The following is a 17,200-nucleotide window of genomic DNA, read 5'->3' as shown; positions in this document are numbered from 1 at the left end:
AACCTCTGTCAGCTCTTGTGGGAAGCAAGGTTTTTTCTGTAGTGAGCGTAAGCAGAAGAGAAGTCAGGTTCCAACAATGGCATAGCTATTTTTTTGACACCCGCTCAGGACATATGACAACATGAAGATATGAAATTCTGTGTAAATTAGGTTCTTTTTTTTTTCTTTCACTGTCAAGGCAGAAAGAGAGAATGGAAATGGCTTCTACAGCCATATGCATGAACACTCCATGAACATTGTCAAAATCAAGTTTTAAATAACTTGGGGCACTGACCAACTCATTACAGAACACTCTCACAATGGCAGATAAGCCTATAGCCACAGCATACACAATCTAAGTAGCCTCTGGATGTTAATCAGTCTTGTATTTCTAAAGTACCCTTAGAGGATTGCTTGTGCTTATGAACAGCAAACTTGCCTACTTGATCCTAAATGGATCCCCTTAGGATCAAAATTTCCTTCTTGGCAGTCAAATTCAACACCTGATCCATAAGGATAGGACTGGAGTGTAGGCTAGTTACGGCAGTAACATAGTTAGAAATGGAAATTTGGGTGAACCCTAGTTTCAGATTAGAAAGGTCTGACATTACAGTTTATCATTCATATTGCAAATGGCTTAAAGCAAATAAAACCCTGAATACACTAAGTATTGTATCTGTATACCTTCAAGGTGCATGTGCAAGGAAAAATAGCTATTGCAGTAATACATTTGAAGACTCCATGAATGTTAAATTTAAGCAACTTGGGTGGGCAGAGTAGCTCTGAGCTTAGGAGCATAGGCCTACACCATTAGCACTCCACCCAAGTTGCTTAAACTTAACATTCACGCAGGCAGTGATTTTTTTCAGCCAAGGTGCTGAGACATCCTGGGGGTGCTTGTAGATGGTCTGAACCTTGCTTGATCAGCTCAAGCTGATCAAGCATCTACGTTATAAGTGGCAGAGGGTATTGATTATGAATGGTAATCTGGTTCAGTGCCTGATAATCAGAGTGGAGACTGATTCTCTGCCAGCAACTGCCATACCTGATCTTCTAGCACTTACAAGGCAAAGGCCATTGGTGTCAGCTAGTCTAGCTTGAGCAGGTCTGGAGGCACCAGTCTGGAGTTTGCCTCCATGCTGATCCCCTGCTGCTGCATGTGGAGATCCAGGCAACTTGTTGTGCTACGACATGGGCAGCCAGGTCTGGGGGTTACCTCAGGGTCAGGAGAAGCAGCTGAGGTCCAAGAGGAACATGCTGAATCAGAGGATAGTGAAGCCAGAAAATCTGCCCGAGGAACCAAGTCAGAGATCCAGGGGGTCAGGAAGCTAACTGGGTTGGGTATCCAGGAAATTAAACTAAAATTGGGTTTCCAACAGGTCAGGCCAAACTCAAGGTTCATGAGCAGGCCAGGTCAACTATGCAGAGAGTATGTCAGAAAGCAAGTAGCAGCCCAAGCCAAGGGTGCAGCAGCCTGGGTACAGGGTTGAACCTTGCCCGGACACTTCCTCTCCTGAGTCATGGGTTCAGCCCTTTCTGATTATCTGGGAGACAAAATAATGTGGTCAGGTAGAAAATACACCTGTTGGGTAGGTTTTTGCTGCTGCTTTCCAAGGAATTTGGGAGTAGAAACACAGCTTGGAAAGTTCAGAAATGAAACTGGGAGGTACAATTTACTGAAATGATTGTGGGATTAGAATGACAACAGGAATGTATTTACCTTTAACTCCTAAAGATTGGGACAGACATTACTATTTTATATGTAACAAATTTGAAAGAAATGTTGGACCTGATTTAAATTAAAATTTCCCAATTTGAAAAATTTTAGCCAAAGCAATTTAACAGATTTTTATGAACAACTAGGAAATGAGAAATAATTAAGAATAGTATCACTTTAATTATAGACATTGTTATTGTTGCTGTTGATTTTAAGTATTGATGTACCTTTTTCACTTGAGTAGCTAGTCAAATTTTGGTCTTGTATTTCACTTAGGAAGAGAAACCGATGATGGAGTCAAGTACCTTTGATACAGTTCTGTTTCGAAAAAGCAGGAGTTAGTACTTTTTTATAACATGAGAGGAATCCAATACCCAGGGTTTCTTTACTCACAGCTTCAGTCTCTTTCAGCCAACACCCATCAAAACAATTATGCATATTCAGGCAACTTCAGGTTTTCTTGTCTATCAGCTCCTTTCAATCTTGTACTCACCCACTCATACCCACCTGTTGCCAAAACCACATGCAGCCTCAGCCCCTCCATCAGAGTGCTTGAGTTCCCGAGCACTCTTGCATCTGTCTTTGTTTTGGGTTGAAACATATACTTAACTGTTGCTTACACTATATTTAAAAAGCACGGTTGCTAAATCTAGCTGTTGCAATAAGCTTTAACCCAAATTAATATGTTGAGAAAGACAAGAGGTTGTCATGTACCCATGAAATACCCACCAGTATTCACATAGGTGCATTGGGTATTTGAGCTTACATACGGGTAAACACATGCCTGTTGCACGTAAATGAGTTCCTGCAAATGCATTGGCTATGTACTCTTGAAGGAGAGGTCAGAGCTAAATGGGAATACATACTGCAGCATGTGAATTCATAACAGTAGCTCAGTTGACCATACCAAGATACAGTAGTCAGAGACGTGCATATGTTATGAGGCTGTGAGTCACTGTTCTCAATATTTATAGGCGATGTAAAAGAACATACAGTGGGGATATGTGCAAAAAAGAAAAAAGCTTAAGCTGGTTTCAGAATTAAAAACATATGTCCTATCTCCTTTTTACCTATGCATAAATGGTATGAGGCTGGTGAGGGCCCACTTAAGGTAGTATTTCAGTCATTCATCTATTCTTGGACAAGGATAGGGGAAAACAAAAGCAGGCAGCTAAACACTCTGGGATGGTACTGTACTATACTGTAGACTACATAGACCACAGAATTTTGAAGTAGACGGGAAACTGAACCAAAAGAACAGAAGTCCGAGGCAAAGTGTTACTACTGATAATACAGTCTAATAGGATCCAGGAGAGAAGTGGTTGGGGCCCAGAGGGAAGTCTGATGTTGTACATGGATAACATTATTCAAAAACTACAGTGAAGATGTCACGGAGATGCATCATTAACGCTGATTCTTTTCACGTTAAGCTCCCCTCTGGTGTTACCAAGAGAAAAGTTTCTGTTGGAAGTTACCAGTGCACTTAGGAAATGCATTCATCATGTGGTCTCATAAAATGCTGACAGCTTGAGTAGAATGGGATCCCAGGTTAATATTATGTAGGGGGGAGGTGAGGAGAGATGAAAAGATAATGGAGAGCTAATAATAGAAAGAGCTTCACTTTTTGAGGAGGTAGATGGAGACAGCATAAGTCCCCAAAATAGGACTAGTCCCTAAGAATATGTCTATCTATACCTGTGTTTAGGACTGACACCAAGGGTTGCCTTTGCTAGCTTGAGCCACATGAGCTGGCTCTCCCCACCTACATTATTTCATGGCACCTGCAGGTGTGAAGCGCAGCAAGACAAGTAGTGGATAGATCAGTTCCTAGAAGAGCTCTGTTCAGGGAAGCTCCCTATAGCTGTTCTTCAAGCAGAGGCCTTCTAAGAGTTAGTCCGCCCTTCTCTACTGAAGGAAAGATGAAAAATGAAGGTACAGAAGGACCAGAAGTCAGGAATAGGGAGTTGTAGCAGTGCTGCTGATGAACTTTCTGTGCTAGGTCCTACTGCCCTCAGGGGAGTAATGAAAGAAAAAGATGAAAGATGGGCTAGCAGAAAGCTTAACATTGATCTTTGAGGCTCAGGAGAGCTTCCAGAGATAGGGTAAACTACAGGCAGAGGGTCATTTAAAACAGCGATTCTCAACGTTTCCACCTTATGCCTCACCAGCTATTGGTCCCAAAAACCCTGGTCCCACCATGATAAACGATGAGCCGAAGCCAGAGGGAGAAGCGGGGTGGGTCCCCCGACAGCCGGTCAACAAGCAAACCTGGAATGCCAGAGGCACACAGTGGCAGAAGTGCTGGCGGCGAGCCCACCAGTTCTCTGCGTCCCACCTAGACAACCTTCATGTCCCACCAGTGGGACACATCCCACTGGTTGCGAAACACCTGATTTAAAGTATTTTTAATGTGGATAATCAGCTGGGTTGAGGCAGAGATTGGACTAATACTAGTGTAGATATAGTGGTTGTAATCAGAAATGCAGCTCCCCATTGTAACTGAGAACACTTTGCAGGAAGCAGTCTGAGTTACAACGACCCCCTGGATTAAACAAAACTTCACTGTTGGTTCCAGGGTGGAGGGGAATCTAGGTGCTGACTGCCAACCTGCAGCTGATTTCCCACCCCCCCCCAGCAATGACCCCTCCTCTCTGCAAGGCTGCAAAGTTTTCAGGATGGGAGTGGGAGGAAGGGAGGAGACAGAGCTCGTTCTAGGGGTTCCCCAGCCAGTGCTGGAGGATTGGGTGGGTGAATTGAAGCTGCCCCACCTTGGGGGAGGGGGGAAGAGGCCTCCAATACCACCCACCCCATCCTCCTCCAGGGGTTGAAGAAACCCCAGGCCAAACTCTCTCCGCTCCATTTCCCCCCGTCCCATTCTGAAAGCAGCTGAAGGCCTGCAGGCAGCACAGACAGAAGTTATAAAAGATGCTGTGTTCTAAAACATCTTCATCTGACCCCTCGTGCAATGAGGGTTCAGATTTTTACCCAATCAGCCATTTTTGAAGCTTTTTGTAGCTTTGCACTTGTTTGGTCACAGCTATAAACTGCTTTCTGTGGCCACATCAGGCAAAAATTGTCACTTTTGTTTGCAACCAAGGTTTGGCGTCTTCTCATGTAGGAAAGGATGTAGAACTTGTTTCTATCAGCAGTGCAATGTCAGTGGAGGGTGGGAGTTTAAACACCATCTTTCCTTTATATAGTGATATTGCCTACTAAGGGATAGTTCTGTCTGTGCATTATATGGACTTCATTTTAACTGGTACAGAGAAGTGTGCTGATACCTTCCTGCAGTAGCTTGGCTGAATATGTTGTTTTCATTTCTCTGTTGAAACACCTATTTCTTAACTTTAACGTTATCTTTTGTATCTAATCCATTCAGCTGTCTCAGACCCAAGCCAGTAGATTCACATATGTACTTATTAAGAGAATGCTAGTACTCTGTGCTCCTTTGACTTCAGGTCATTGAATTAATTTCCTATTGTGTATTTTTCTTTTTTCTTTCCTTTCATTAGAACATAGTGGCGGTAGGAGCTGGATTTTGTGACGGGCTTCACTGTGGCGATAATACCAAAGCTGCTGTTATTCGACTTGGCCTAATGGAGATGATTGCATTTGCAAAAATTTTTTGCAAGGGGCAGGTATCTACAGCTACTTTTCTGGAGAGTTGTGGAGTGGCTGACCTGATTACCACATGTTACGGAGGCCGTAACCGAAGAGTGGCTGAAGCATTTGTTAAATCAGGGAAGGTACAGTATCGCTTGTGTTGTGTGATGTCCATCATTGCAAAAACCTCCCCCATAACATCAATTCTGATGCTTCTGTCTTGTTAATGTAATAGTGTAGTTTAACTCCAGTCAGTGTGACTAGTGTATGTTCTGGCCTGTCTCTGATTTTGTCTTTTTAAATTTTACCATAGAGAGAGTATGTTGGGGGTAGCAGAGAGAGCCAGGTTTGTGGTTGTTTAAAAAAAAAAGCTAAGCATGAAGAAAAGACTAAATAGGCTAGGACTTCTCAGCTCAGAGATTGGAAAACAATGGGGATACGATAGAGGTCTATAAAGGTGCTTATTATATTCTGTCATGTACTATATATGCAAAAATATGGTATTAGCAAGTGGCAAGGTTTAAAATGAACAGGAGGAAGTTTTTTTCACATAGCAGGCAATTAACTTGTGGAATTCATTGCTACAAGATGACAATTTAATGAGGTCCAAAAGAGAATTGGAAAATTCACACAGGACAGGTCAATCAATAAGTATTAAATATCATAGTTAGGGGTACCACTTACAAATTAGGACTTCCTAGGTCTCTGAATGCTGGAAGTTGTAAGGGAAGAGGGGCAAGGAACAGATTAATCTGGGTAAGTTATATATATGTATTCTTTCCCTTAGCATCTACTCTCTGCCATTGTGAGATGCTGAATACTTGGCTAGATGCCATTCTGGGTTGCCCACAGGTTTACCAAGCTAGAATGACAAAGTGAAGAGACATGGAAGGGTGGGGGGAATGTTTTTGTGCAAGTATGTAGGGAATAGTATTTATGAAATCCTGAAGCTAGTTTTGGAAAAAATATATTAAAGTTCTGCCATGACATTAGCTAGCTTCTGCCATGAAATCTTTACTGTATGTCTGTGACCTGTGTTAAGTGGCTATTAATTTAAGATTTATGTGCTACCACCCTCAGCTGGGCAGAGCTGAACAGCTGCCTTCCCGTGCTGGAACAATGGGGTCAGCCAGCAGAGGGTAAAAGCCCCTTGCCATGTCTGAATGAACCTTGTTTTCAAAATGAAGAATTACGTTTGTAAAAGCTTTGTTGTAAATAAGTCTCTCTTTCTTTTTTTTAAATAATGTTAAGTCCATTGAAGAACTGGAACAGGAGATGCTTAATGGTCAGAAACTCCAAGGACCACTGACTTCTGCAGAGGTGTTTCGCATCCTCAAGCAGAAAGGGTTAGTGAAAAAGTAAGTAAGAGAATCTGTTGCAAGTTCTTGTCTCCTCTTTTTTTAACTCCATGCTTTTTGCTAAGATACCTTGCTTCAAGAAGGTAGTAGTCAAAAAGTAAAATCTGGCAATGAAAGTGTCTTAAATCCCAATAACAATGCATAAATTAAAAGACTGGATCAATAGGACTTCAGATTGCAAGTACTGGAGCTACGAGTGCAGTCTTCATATGGTGAATGCTCCTACAAAGCTATCCTGGTACCCTATTGTGCCCAGTGAGTTGTAACATAAAGCAGAGGAAGTGCGCTTTAGTTCAACCGAGATAGACAGAGGAGTTTCTATAAATGGGCTGCCATGGAGTCAAGGGTTAATGAGAAACTATTGCCACAGAGGCAGAACGTAGTATAGGGGAAGGGGGAAGGAATGGTAGTGGTTGAGGGGACCTGGCCTATTGGAATTTGTGGTTTGGCGATGGCTGGTTTTGACTTTACTCTGGGAGAACATTAAAGCAATATTTGATTTTTTTTTTTCTTCTGTTAGGAAAAGTAGCTAGTTTATTGATAAATTTGTAGTTGTTATTTGACTGTTTGACCATAATAAATGTTCTAGTGACTATAAACAGGTATTGTCTAATGCTCTGTTCATTGCTACTCAGAAAGTAACAGGAAGCGTTACGAATCGGAAATGAAGATTGCTGTAACCACTAGCAAATTAAAAATAATGTGAACAAATTTGGTCTCTTTGAAAGTGGATGGAACAGGGCCTGTTCATATCAGGTGCTGAGCACCCTGCATTAGGTGCGGTGTCAACCCGTAAGAGTTATCCACATTACTAGACTTGATAAATATTTATAATTCCTGGAGTGCACCTGGCATGTACTGGTTAATCTCATTAGATCAAGAATGTTGTTTTCACATTTGCCGCTTGGCTGCTTGGTAACTGTTTACATAGTTCAGCATAGAATCATAGAAAAATTGGGCTGAAAAGGACATAAAAAAAGTCATCTAGACCTGCTTAAGGCAGGATCATCCCTGTCTAAACCATCCTTGACCAAGCATTCTGTTCTTAAACTCTGGGAACAAGCTTTACACACAGCCACCAGCCATAATGCCCCAAACACCAAAAATACCTTTAACTTGCCACAGACAAAGCAGGGGGATGAAAGCGCTGACAGGGTCCTACTACTGCAAGGACAGAAAATACTTGTTAAAGTAAGCTCAAAAGAGCCTAGCGAACATTGCTTATTCCAGAGTAAAACGGCATGCAAAATTTATATATCATATACAAAGTAATGTTACTTTATTTATTTTGGTTGTCAGAGAGGAAACTATTATGATTGTATCAGGTTGGGTTTTTTTAGTCTTTTTAGAAGATAGAGGAAATTCTGGTAGTTAATCAGTGTGTACAGTTAACCTGAAAGGCTTTTGACAAAACTGGCCATGGTGTGTGTTTGGAACAAAGTTAAAGATTCGTTTTCAGGCTTTCTCAAGTGCACAGAGCATTATTTCTTGCTCAGAAGCAAACAGGAATAAATTGTGGTGCAAAAAGGAAATCTTTTTATCTGCATGAGATTTATAACCTTAAGGCAGTGATTCTCAAACTGTTCCCCCTTGAGGAGCCGTCAAGGAACATTGGGGGGTGCAGCACAGGGGGGATGAGCAAGAAGTTTGCAAGGAGCTGGTGACACTGCAGCATTGGGAGGGAGGAGGTGTGCCCTGGGCAGGCTGTGCCAGCGGGCTGTTGCTGCACCTCTGGGAGCCTGCGACATCAGGCGCACAGCCTAGAGCTGCAGCGGTGCCAAGGCAAGAGGCGCTGGAGCTGTGGCAGGTGGAGCCCACCCTGCCAAGCCATGCCATGGCAGCTGCTAGAATAAGGGGCACCCTGTGCCTGGCTGCGGTGCTAATCTGGTGTGAGGGGAACGGGTGGGGGCAGCGTGAACAAAACTGTAACTCAACAGGGGGCTCAGCTCAAAAAGTTTGAAAACTGCTGTCTTAAGGTGAAGCTATCATATTTATCTGAGTCCAAGACATCAAATTTGAGGTGATTCCCTCTATAATTAGATTGTTTATAATTTTCCATATATATAATCAAATTATTGAGGGTGCCATTGTTAAATTTATTCCCCTCAACTCCCCCAGCAACTGACAAATGTGGTGAGGAAAACCAGTGGCAAGGGGTGGGGGCCCAGACCCCTGCCCCTTGCCGCCTCCTGTTCCTGCTGCTAGAACCCACCCCCACTGCCTGTCTGCCACCTGCCCCACTTCTCGCTGTCCCCAGTACCAACTCTGCCTGTCCCCAGCCCCACTGCTTACCTTCTGCAGAGGCTCTGACTCCGGCTCTGGGGAATCAGTGGTCCTGGCAGTGGTGGCAGGTCATGGCCAGAGGAGCTGGGGCCAGAGCTGAAAGTAAGCAGCAGGGTGGGCCAAGTGTGTTGGGGGGCAGTGGGCAGGTGGCAGGAGGGCATCAGGTTGTTTGGTCTCCCTCATGCTTCCCCCCAAAGCTGCACACTGCTGGTCTCACTGGAAGTCATCTCCCTGCTGCATGGGCCAGCCCAGCCCAGGGCAGCTCCAGCTTGGGTGGTGGGCCTAGAACCAGAGCTAAGCCGCCACCCATCCTGGGCCAGTACCTAAAATGAAGATTTATTTTTCCCGTGTTGATTGGTGCAGGGGGAAAAAAACCTTGTTTTGGCTGGGAGTAAATAAAGTAATAAATGAAGGAATATTTTTTGTCCTGTCTGATGGATCTTCTTTTTAAGGTGCATATGAAACTAATAATACAAGCAAATACTTACTTAAGGCCTTGAGTAACTCAGAAGTGTTGCAGAAGTAGAAACATCAGCATTTTAGAAAGCAAATAAAAACTGTGCTGCTTAGTAAACTTTATTTACAGGTTATCTGGCTCATTTCTTGCTAGTTAAATTCATTGTTTATCTCCAACGAAAGGGAGTGCTTGTTAATAAAGTTATGTAAATCCAGCCAGCTGTATATGGAGGCTGCTTTCATCATCCAGAAGGGTCAAAGTTTAAATGTTATCTTTGATATTGTACTACTCATCTAATCCTCCATTCATTGTAAAATAGAACCTGGCCTCTCCTCTGCGCATCTAACTTCACACTTCCTGTTGTTTAATGAATCAAGTTGTCTTGATTTTCATTTATGCATGTCAATCTGCAGATGTGTGATTCCTATAGCCATATGTAGTCTATACTTAGTAAAACTGGATAAAGTGTTGTTTTCATCTCTTCCTCCCTAATCCTATGTCTTCCTTTTTTAGATGTGGTAAAGTCATGAAAGTGAACTGTTTGGTCTTTTTGACTGGCAGTCCTTCTTGACAATTTTTTTCTCAACAATTTTTAAAGTATAATTTCAATGCACCATCTGCTTGCCTATCTTTTAACACTTGCTCTAGAAATAAAGACACAGTCCTATCTCTGCAACATACACATTATGGTAATTAGGCTGAGAAAAAGTCATTAAAACATTGCTTTCAATCCTCATTGATTGTAATGTTCTCTTAGATGTCTTAAAATAACAGTGGGTTTGGGGGAGTTTTTTCTGTTTTTCCATTTGGCAAGTACAGAGCTGAATGTAGCAGTTTCTTTTCTTATTTCAATCAAAATGAAATTAACTGTGCTATAGTTTACTACTGGTGTACACCAGCATCACTACTAACAGCAGTACAGTTCCATAGCAACTTCTTGGTAGCCTTATTTTTGGAAGATCTATAGTGCCCTTCACTATTACACAAAAGTTGGAACATTCAGTAGACTGTAAAAGATGTAAAGTAATTTGCACCTGTCTTCCAGTTGTCATTTCATTATCTTCTGCCAGTTCCTAGTTTATTAATGTAGGATCATAGCAAAGTAGGGCTGAAAAGGACCTCACATGGTCATGTAGTTCAGCCTGCTGCTCAAGGCAGAAGCATCCCTGACTAAACTTCCCCTCCCAAATAACTGTCTATAATATGTTGGCCCTCTTCTGAAATGGGAGTTTAAAAACTCATGCAAATCTTTGCTTGGTTGTACTATAAATATTAAACAATGATATAGCAAGAAAATCCAAGTATGATCTTAAGTATCCCATTAACTAGGCTCTTACATGTGAAAACCGTAGCCTATCGATTTTGATTGATCAAAAGGGGCTCTTTTGATATCCTGATTTTTTGCACTAAGTCACTGATAAGCAGTGATGAATAAACTTTTGTAGCTGAGGAAAGAGTCGAGCGTTTTTTTTCTTTCATAAAATACATTTTCTGTTCATGAAATAAGTAAATGGCCAAGTTGCATCAGACATTGCAGGCTCCATTTCAGTGCATCAATGTTTATCACTTAATGAATATGTGTACTGTAAATGTTATATTTTCTTTATGCTGTGCTTCCCATCACAACTGAAGGTGCTTTGTGGCTTCTAAAAGAAATCTTAGACCCTCTCTCTCTTTCCCACCTAAGTAGATATAGAATAATTTGTGGTGTTTTTTACTTTCTTTTCCTAGGTTTCCACTGTTCACAGCTGTTTATCAAATCTGCTATGAAGGAAAACCTGTCCAAGAGATGATATCTTGCCTTCAGAGTCATCCAGAGCATATTTAAAATGAATTGTGCAATTTTACAAGTGCAGCTTCTGCCTTTCCAATTCTTACTTGGGTTCAAGTGGATTAACACTAAGCTCCATAAGAAACTGCTCACTAGACAACCATAGCAACGTGATTGTGAATGAATTGCTATAGTTTTTTCAACCTAGTTTGATAGACTTGTGCAGTGTTGGATTGGTGACTGCCATTTTACTGCCTAAAATGCAGATGTTTTAAGATATGATACAAAACTTGCACTATATATAAGTATGCATTTGTGAGTGTCCCTACAGTACAAGACACAAATGATATTTAATCATTTCTCCATCTCCAGTTTTCTTCTAAGGACTTCATCGAATACCCAGTAGAGATAGTGGAGAAAATCCCATTGGCTTTGAGTCAAATCTTCCTGTAGTAGCTTGCTTTTCCAGAACTTTTTTATTCTGTAGTGTATATAGAACCAGTTTTCAGTTTTCAGGTTTGCATGTTTTTTGCTGGCATTAATTTAAGCAATATTAATATCAAGCAAGTGACAATACCTATTCATGGAGGGAGGGAAGGGATTGGCATTTTAATTAACTTCCTTCATTTAGTGATGTCATGGTACGTAGACGGTCACAAATTGTCAGACTAGTTAAAACCTATTTTTAAAGTGGATTTAATCCTTTAAGTGTAGTATTTTAAAGGGGACATTATCTGCCCTCAGTTTTTATTCCTCTTTCTTCACATTTTGTATTCCTACATTTCTCTTGCTGTTCATACATATTAAGCTATTTTAGAATTCCATTAGAAAGGAAAAGCGAGAGGTTTTTTAGCAGAACATGCTCCAGTATGGGGCCCTGTGGTTCGTCCATATACTGTACTGTGTTTTTATATATTTGGGGTTGTTGTTTTTTTTTTGGGGGGGGGGGGCATTCTCGTGGCACCTACTGCTCAGAGCTGCCATGCTGCTGTTTTCCCTTAACCATCAGCTACCAAGAGCTGTACTTCATACCACACGTCAAGGAATTCCCAGTAGTTCCTGTTTGTATTGGCAAATGAATTGTATTTCCTTCTGCTAACTACATTTCAGTGCCTAAAATGATAGGGTCCACTGGTCTCTGTGGACTTGATCTAACTTCCAGTCAAGTAAATAAAACATGTTTCTTGTTCTTTAACTTAAAAGACTTTTGGTGGGGGTTGGATGAAGCCTTGTCTGACCAGTCAGCCTGAATGCTTCTCACAGGTCATGCCATCTCTCTCTTTCCCTAGTTTCTTAAAAAAGGAAGGGCCAAAAATGGTTAACCAGAAGGTTAATTTGACCTCGCAGTGGAGAGAGGTGTGTTGCAAAACTATCTGGGTACCCCTGAAATATCTTTTAAAAGAAGATTCTGATGCATGAAGAGGTAGATAAATGGATCTTTCTAGCCCATGATTTTATTTATTTAAATGTAGTCTTAATGGACACACCACGGGCTAGGCTTATCAAGGGAGAACCTTTCACTGGGGCCTGGGAAATAAAATCAGCTTAGAAACTGCTGGAGTTAACATTGCACAATTTTGAGAAGTATCTGGCTAGTTTGAATACACACGCCTAGTCCTCAGGCAGATTTGGGGACTGATTGCATTGTTTACAGACCAGAAAGTTTTCAGCATGAAGTTTTAAGATGTCATTCAGTAAGACAAAGTGGATGCCTAAGAATAATTGTCATCCTCTCTTAAAGTGCATTATGTAGCCTGGATGTTTATGACTCTGGAAGAAGAGAGCATTAAGGCAGCTTTGTTTTAACAGAAAGATATTTCATCACAGGGGTGACATTTTATGTACTCCTATCACACTGTATTGCTCTACATTATTTTTTTTAGCAGATCACGTGAATGTCTTGGAACATATTCAGGGCTGTAAAAGCTCATTTTGTTGTGGTTTTTTGCCTTCTCTTTCTCTGCACTTAGCACTGGGGCAGGAATCACCGATCAAACAGATCTGAGAGAGATGATTTATTTCTGCTCAAGACTATGTAAAGGGCATTTTAAGACTGAAATAACTGACATAACGCACAAATGAAGCATTCACTCCTCGCTATATCATAACTCACAGTGGGTCTCCTTATGGTAAAGTACTTTGTTATAAATGCCACACTGGGGGCTTTGCCTTTATATATTTTTTTTAACATTCATTATGTAGAAAACTAAAATTTTATAAGCTACATAAAGGGCTATATAAGCTAAATGTGAATTAATTATATATATATATTATAAGTTGATTTTCTTTATTCTTATACTCATTTCTCGAACTTTTTTTTTTTTTTAAATTAGGATTTGGATTTTTTAATACAAGCTCATCCAATGACAGCCAGCAGAAGGTTTGTTTGTTGAATCATTTTCTTAAATCTACAGTTCCACAATTTTCCTATATTTCCCCCAATAAAATGCTTCCTGCAATTAATGAATTTATCTTGTTTTCATTTCTGTAGGAAGTTATTTCACCATTTGTATTTGCATTTTAGAGCTTGAAAACTTTTGGCTTGGCACTTTTTTCATTAATACTTATTAGTGAAGATATGACTGTGATATGTCTACCAGGACTCAAAATTATGGCCTGACTCTGTGAACACTATACCTACCCTTATGCATAGTTGTGCCACACAAGACACTATGCCCAATAATAAAGATATTTTTTGTTTTCTTATGTATTTCAGATCAGGTCCTAAATTTAACTGTCTTGACTAATTTATGAATAATAATTCCATTTTCTACTAGTACCTACCAAACTAGACCTTTACACATGTACTGTATTTGTGTAAGAATTGCAAACAGATGCCTATTTGAAAGCTTAGTACAATAAACTTTTTATCTTGGAATGATCTGCTTTGGTTGTCTTTTTTTATTACCTTTTCTTTCAGATCTCGCTTTCTACTTTATTGTATGGGCACTGTTGATATTAAATATGTGATTATGATAGATATGAGGTACTGTATCAGGTGTTAAAAATTTGCTAAATATCAGCCAGACAGTAATTTTTAAATACTTTTCTTAGCAAGGGTAGGCAAGTACTAGATTTGGGTAGAAAACAAGATTGTTCTCTGAACCATAAACTGGATTATTCTCTTATTTATTATAATTTCATCCACTAGAGTTCGCTGCTGGGCAAACTAATAGTTTCACATAATGTGTGGCAGATACTGTTTTCTCGCTAATAGTTCCTTGAAGTTTTTTCATTCTTGTATGCATACAGTTATGTTTTCTGTGTTCCCTGTATTTTGAGAGCACAGACCCCCAAGCAGCCTGCATTATGGAATGGACAAATCCACTCCGAGTGGGAGAAGTTTTCAAAAGTGACAACATCACGCTGAGGCCCCTCCATGTAAACACAACACAACATAACTAAGGTCAGGGACAGGAGTTCTATTAATTTCATCTCAAGACATTCCTTGGAAGAGTGAAGGGAATTCTTTTTGAAACTTCAAGTGTAAACGTCTGTGCAGTCTGCTCTAAGCCTTCTAGCCCCTTGATCTCCAAGTATCTGATGAATGAGCCATGCCTACTGTGTGGACTCACAACTATGCCATGCCAGGTAGAAAGATAAAACAAGAACTAAGATTTATCAACTCCTGGACTTTCCCCACTTCCCTCCCATGAGTTCCTTGGGGATTGTGGGGGGAAGATTCATTCCTATTATGTAGAGTTCTTCTAGTGAATAGGATAATATAGCACCTGCCTTCTATAGCACTTTTCATACGTAGATATCAAAGTGCTTTGCAAAAGAGGTCCTGTTTCACAGGAGGAAGCTGAGGTGTGGAGAGGTAAAGAGATTCGTCCAAGGCTCTACTGTAGCCCAGTGGCAGAACTGGGAATAAAATCCAGTGTCAGAATCCTAATGTAGTGTCTTGGCCACTCAGCCAGTAATGAAGGCTGACCTGGCATCCCCATCACATGCCCTTGACCTGTCATTCCCATCAAAAGTCCAGAGCATGATATTTTCTACAGGATAAAATACATACATATTCCGAAAAGCTAACTCAAATAGGCCCTAGTTGTAATGGGGAGACTTGGTAAATATGAGGATAAACTATTGCAGAGAATTACACTGATTTAACTGTCTTTCAGATGCATTTAATCTTCCAAGGAGTTGAGCTTTCAGCCCTTTGTAAGTTATTTCGGGTACCTTTTATTTACTGGCTCAGGGCAAATAACCTGCAGCCTGGTCAAGGGCATGTGAAACCTGGAAGTCAAATTACCAACATAAAATTAATTCAGGTGCCTACATGACAAATGAAACAGCAGCTTCAGCTTGCCTGTGCTGTTTGTTCATAGCATTCCCATCTTGGATTTTTTTTCAAGTCGGCAATAATGTGAACAAAGTCAATAGACATCACAATTGCTGATTAATGGTGAAATAAAACATTCTCTGAAATTCAGTATTATTTTTGTTATTAGAAACTGAAAAATTACCTTTCTTGGCCTGTCTTCTGGCCAGTCTGGTTCATTTCTCATACAGTTTGCCATTAGCTGTAGGAGTCTCTGAAATGTGAGAACAAAAAGATAACATTTCTATCTGAATAATATATGGGAAGAGTGTCTGCCTTTGCTCCCACAAATTGCAGAGGAGAGGGTGAATAGTCCAGCATTCAGACATTTCTATTCCACTTGCTCACTTGCTGTTAGATTCTAAATCATGTAGTATAGGATTTTTAAGTGCTCTCAATTTGGTGAGTTAGCCTAACACTGCCCCCATTCAAGTCAGTAAATAAAACTCCTGTTGGCTTCAATTTCTACTTTCACATCTCTGTGTTTCAGTTTCACAGTTTCTAAAATTAAGGCTAGTACCTGCTTCAGAAAGGGACCAAAAAGTTTACATGTACAAGCACTCTGAGGCCATAGAGATATTAAAAATACCTCTTTATTTCATAGGGAAATGACTAGAAATAAGGACACAAATGTTAGCAAAAATATATCACTATAAGAATTTGTGAATGGTAAATTTAAAACTGTTTAGAATAATTACTGTCCTGAAAATAAATGTATCTTGAAAAATTCTGCTGATAAAATCTACAAACAACAGTGGTGGAAGGAAACAAATGTGTTTGGTATATAGCCAGGGAAGATAATTAGATGCAGTTTTTTTTTATGGTCCGTATTAAATTCCCTGTTTTTAGCCATAGTATGCTAGATGCCAAATGTTCCATTTCCTGTGACTATTATCAAATCATTTAGACTTCGACTTTAAGGCCTTTCTTCAAAGCTGCTCCACCCTAGCTTCATTTTTATGTGCAAGTACATTATATGTGCTGAGGTTTATTGTTTGCTTTTTGTTTTTCCATGTGCAATTTTACTCCTGTCACTTGTATTAGAGATTCTTTAAGAAAAAGCCTTTTTGTTTATACAGGAATGTGAGTATTGGAGCCCCGGTTGCAAATATATGTGTGTATATATATAGATAAATAAATGTGTGTGTGTGTGTGTGTGTGTGTATATATACACACTATACATTTTACTATACATATGTATATATACTATACATTTTAGCTGTATGTGTGTGTGTATATATATATATAGATAAATGTATAGTTTGTGTGCAAAAAGTATGCCCAAGTTTTGTGTCGATACTAAGAAGGCCAGTGGGAAAGCTTCCATCTTTAACTACTTCCATGCTTGCAATGTTTATGTGAGTTGTTTTAAAGTTTATTGGGGGGGCACAGTCAAAGTGCACAGACCACCAGCCAGCACCATTTCACAGTGTTTCCTAGTAGCCCAAGTGTCCAGTAGGGAATGTTGCTACGATTATAGTTGGAGGTATGTATCTGTGATGCTGCCTCCCTATCCACAACACAGTTGCACTGTGAAAGCTCTACAATACCTCCAACATGCTCTATGGAAACCAAATATAGTAAGGACAGATAAAAGATTTTACCATCTCTTTCCCAAACCCCATTTTACAAAAGACATTAAAAAATCAACAGTTAAGAAACTGTCACAGCCTCCTGTCCCTCATGACAACTCCAGTGCGCTCTCTGT

The 17,200-nt window shown here is 40.3% G+C and overlaps 1 protein-coding gene across 1 annotated transcript in view; it reads left to right on the top strand.

The window, feature by feature from the left end:
* GPD1L (glycerol-3-phosphate dehydrogenase 1 like) overlaps positions 1–14,051 on the top strand; it is a 35,028-nt gene extending 20,977 nt beyond the window's left edge. Inside the window, exons 6-8 of the mRNA XM_090046460.1 lie at positions 5,209–5,442; positions 6,551–6,657; positions 11,129–14,051. Of these exons, the coding sequence (XP_089902586.1) occupies positions 5,209–5,442; positions 6,551–6,657; positions 11,129–11,225 (438 nt within the window). The 3' untranslated portion in view covers positions 11,226–14,051. The remainder of the gene's footprint in view (positions 1–5,208; positions 5,443–6,550; positions 6,658–11,128) is intronic.
* The last annotated feature ends 3,149 nt before the right edge of the window (positions 14,052–17,200 follow it).

This window comes from Crocodylus siamensis, chromosome 5 (genome assembly GCF_052110815.1).
Source record: "Crocodylus siamensis isolate JL-2025a chromosome 5, ASM5211081v1, whole genome shotgun sequence".
Taxonomy (NCBI): Eukaryota; Metazoa; Chordata; order Crocodylia; family Crocodylidae; genus Crocodylus; species Crocodylus siamensis.
Note: the sequence above shows the minus strand (reverse complement) of the source record. Positions and strands in the feature narration are given on the sequence as shown.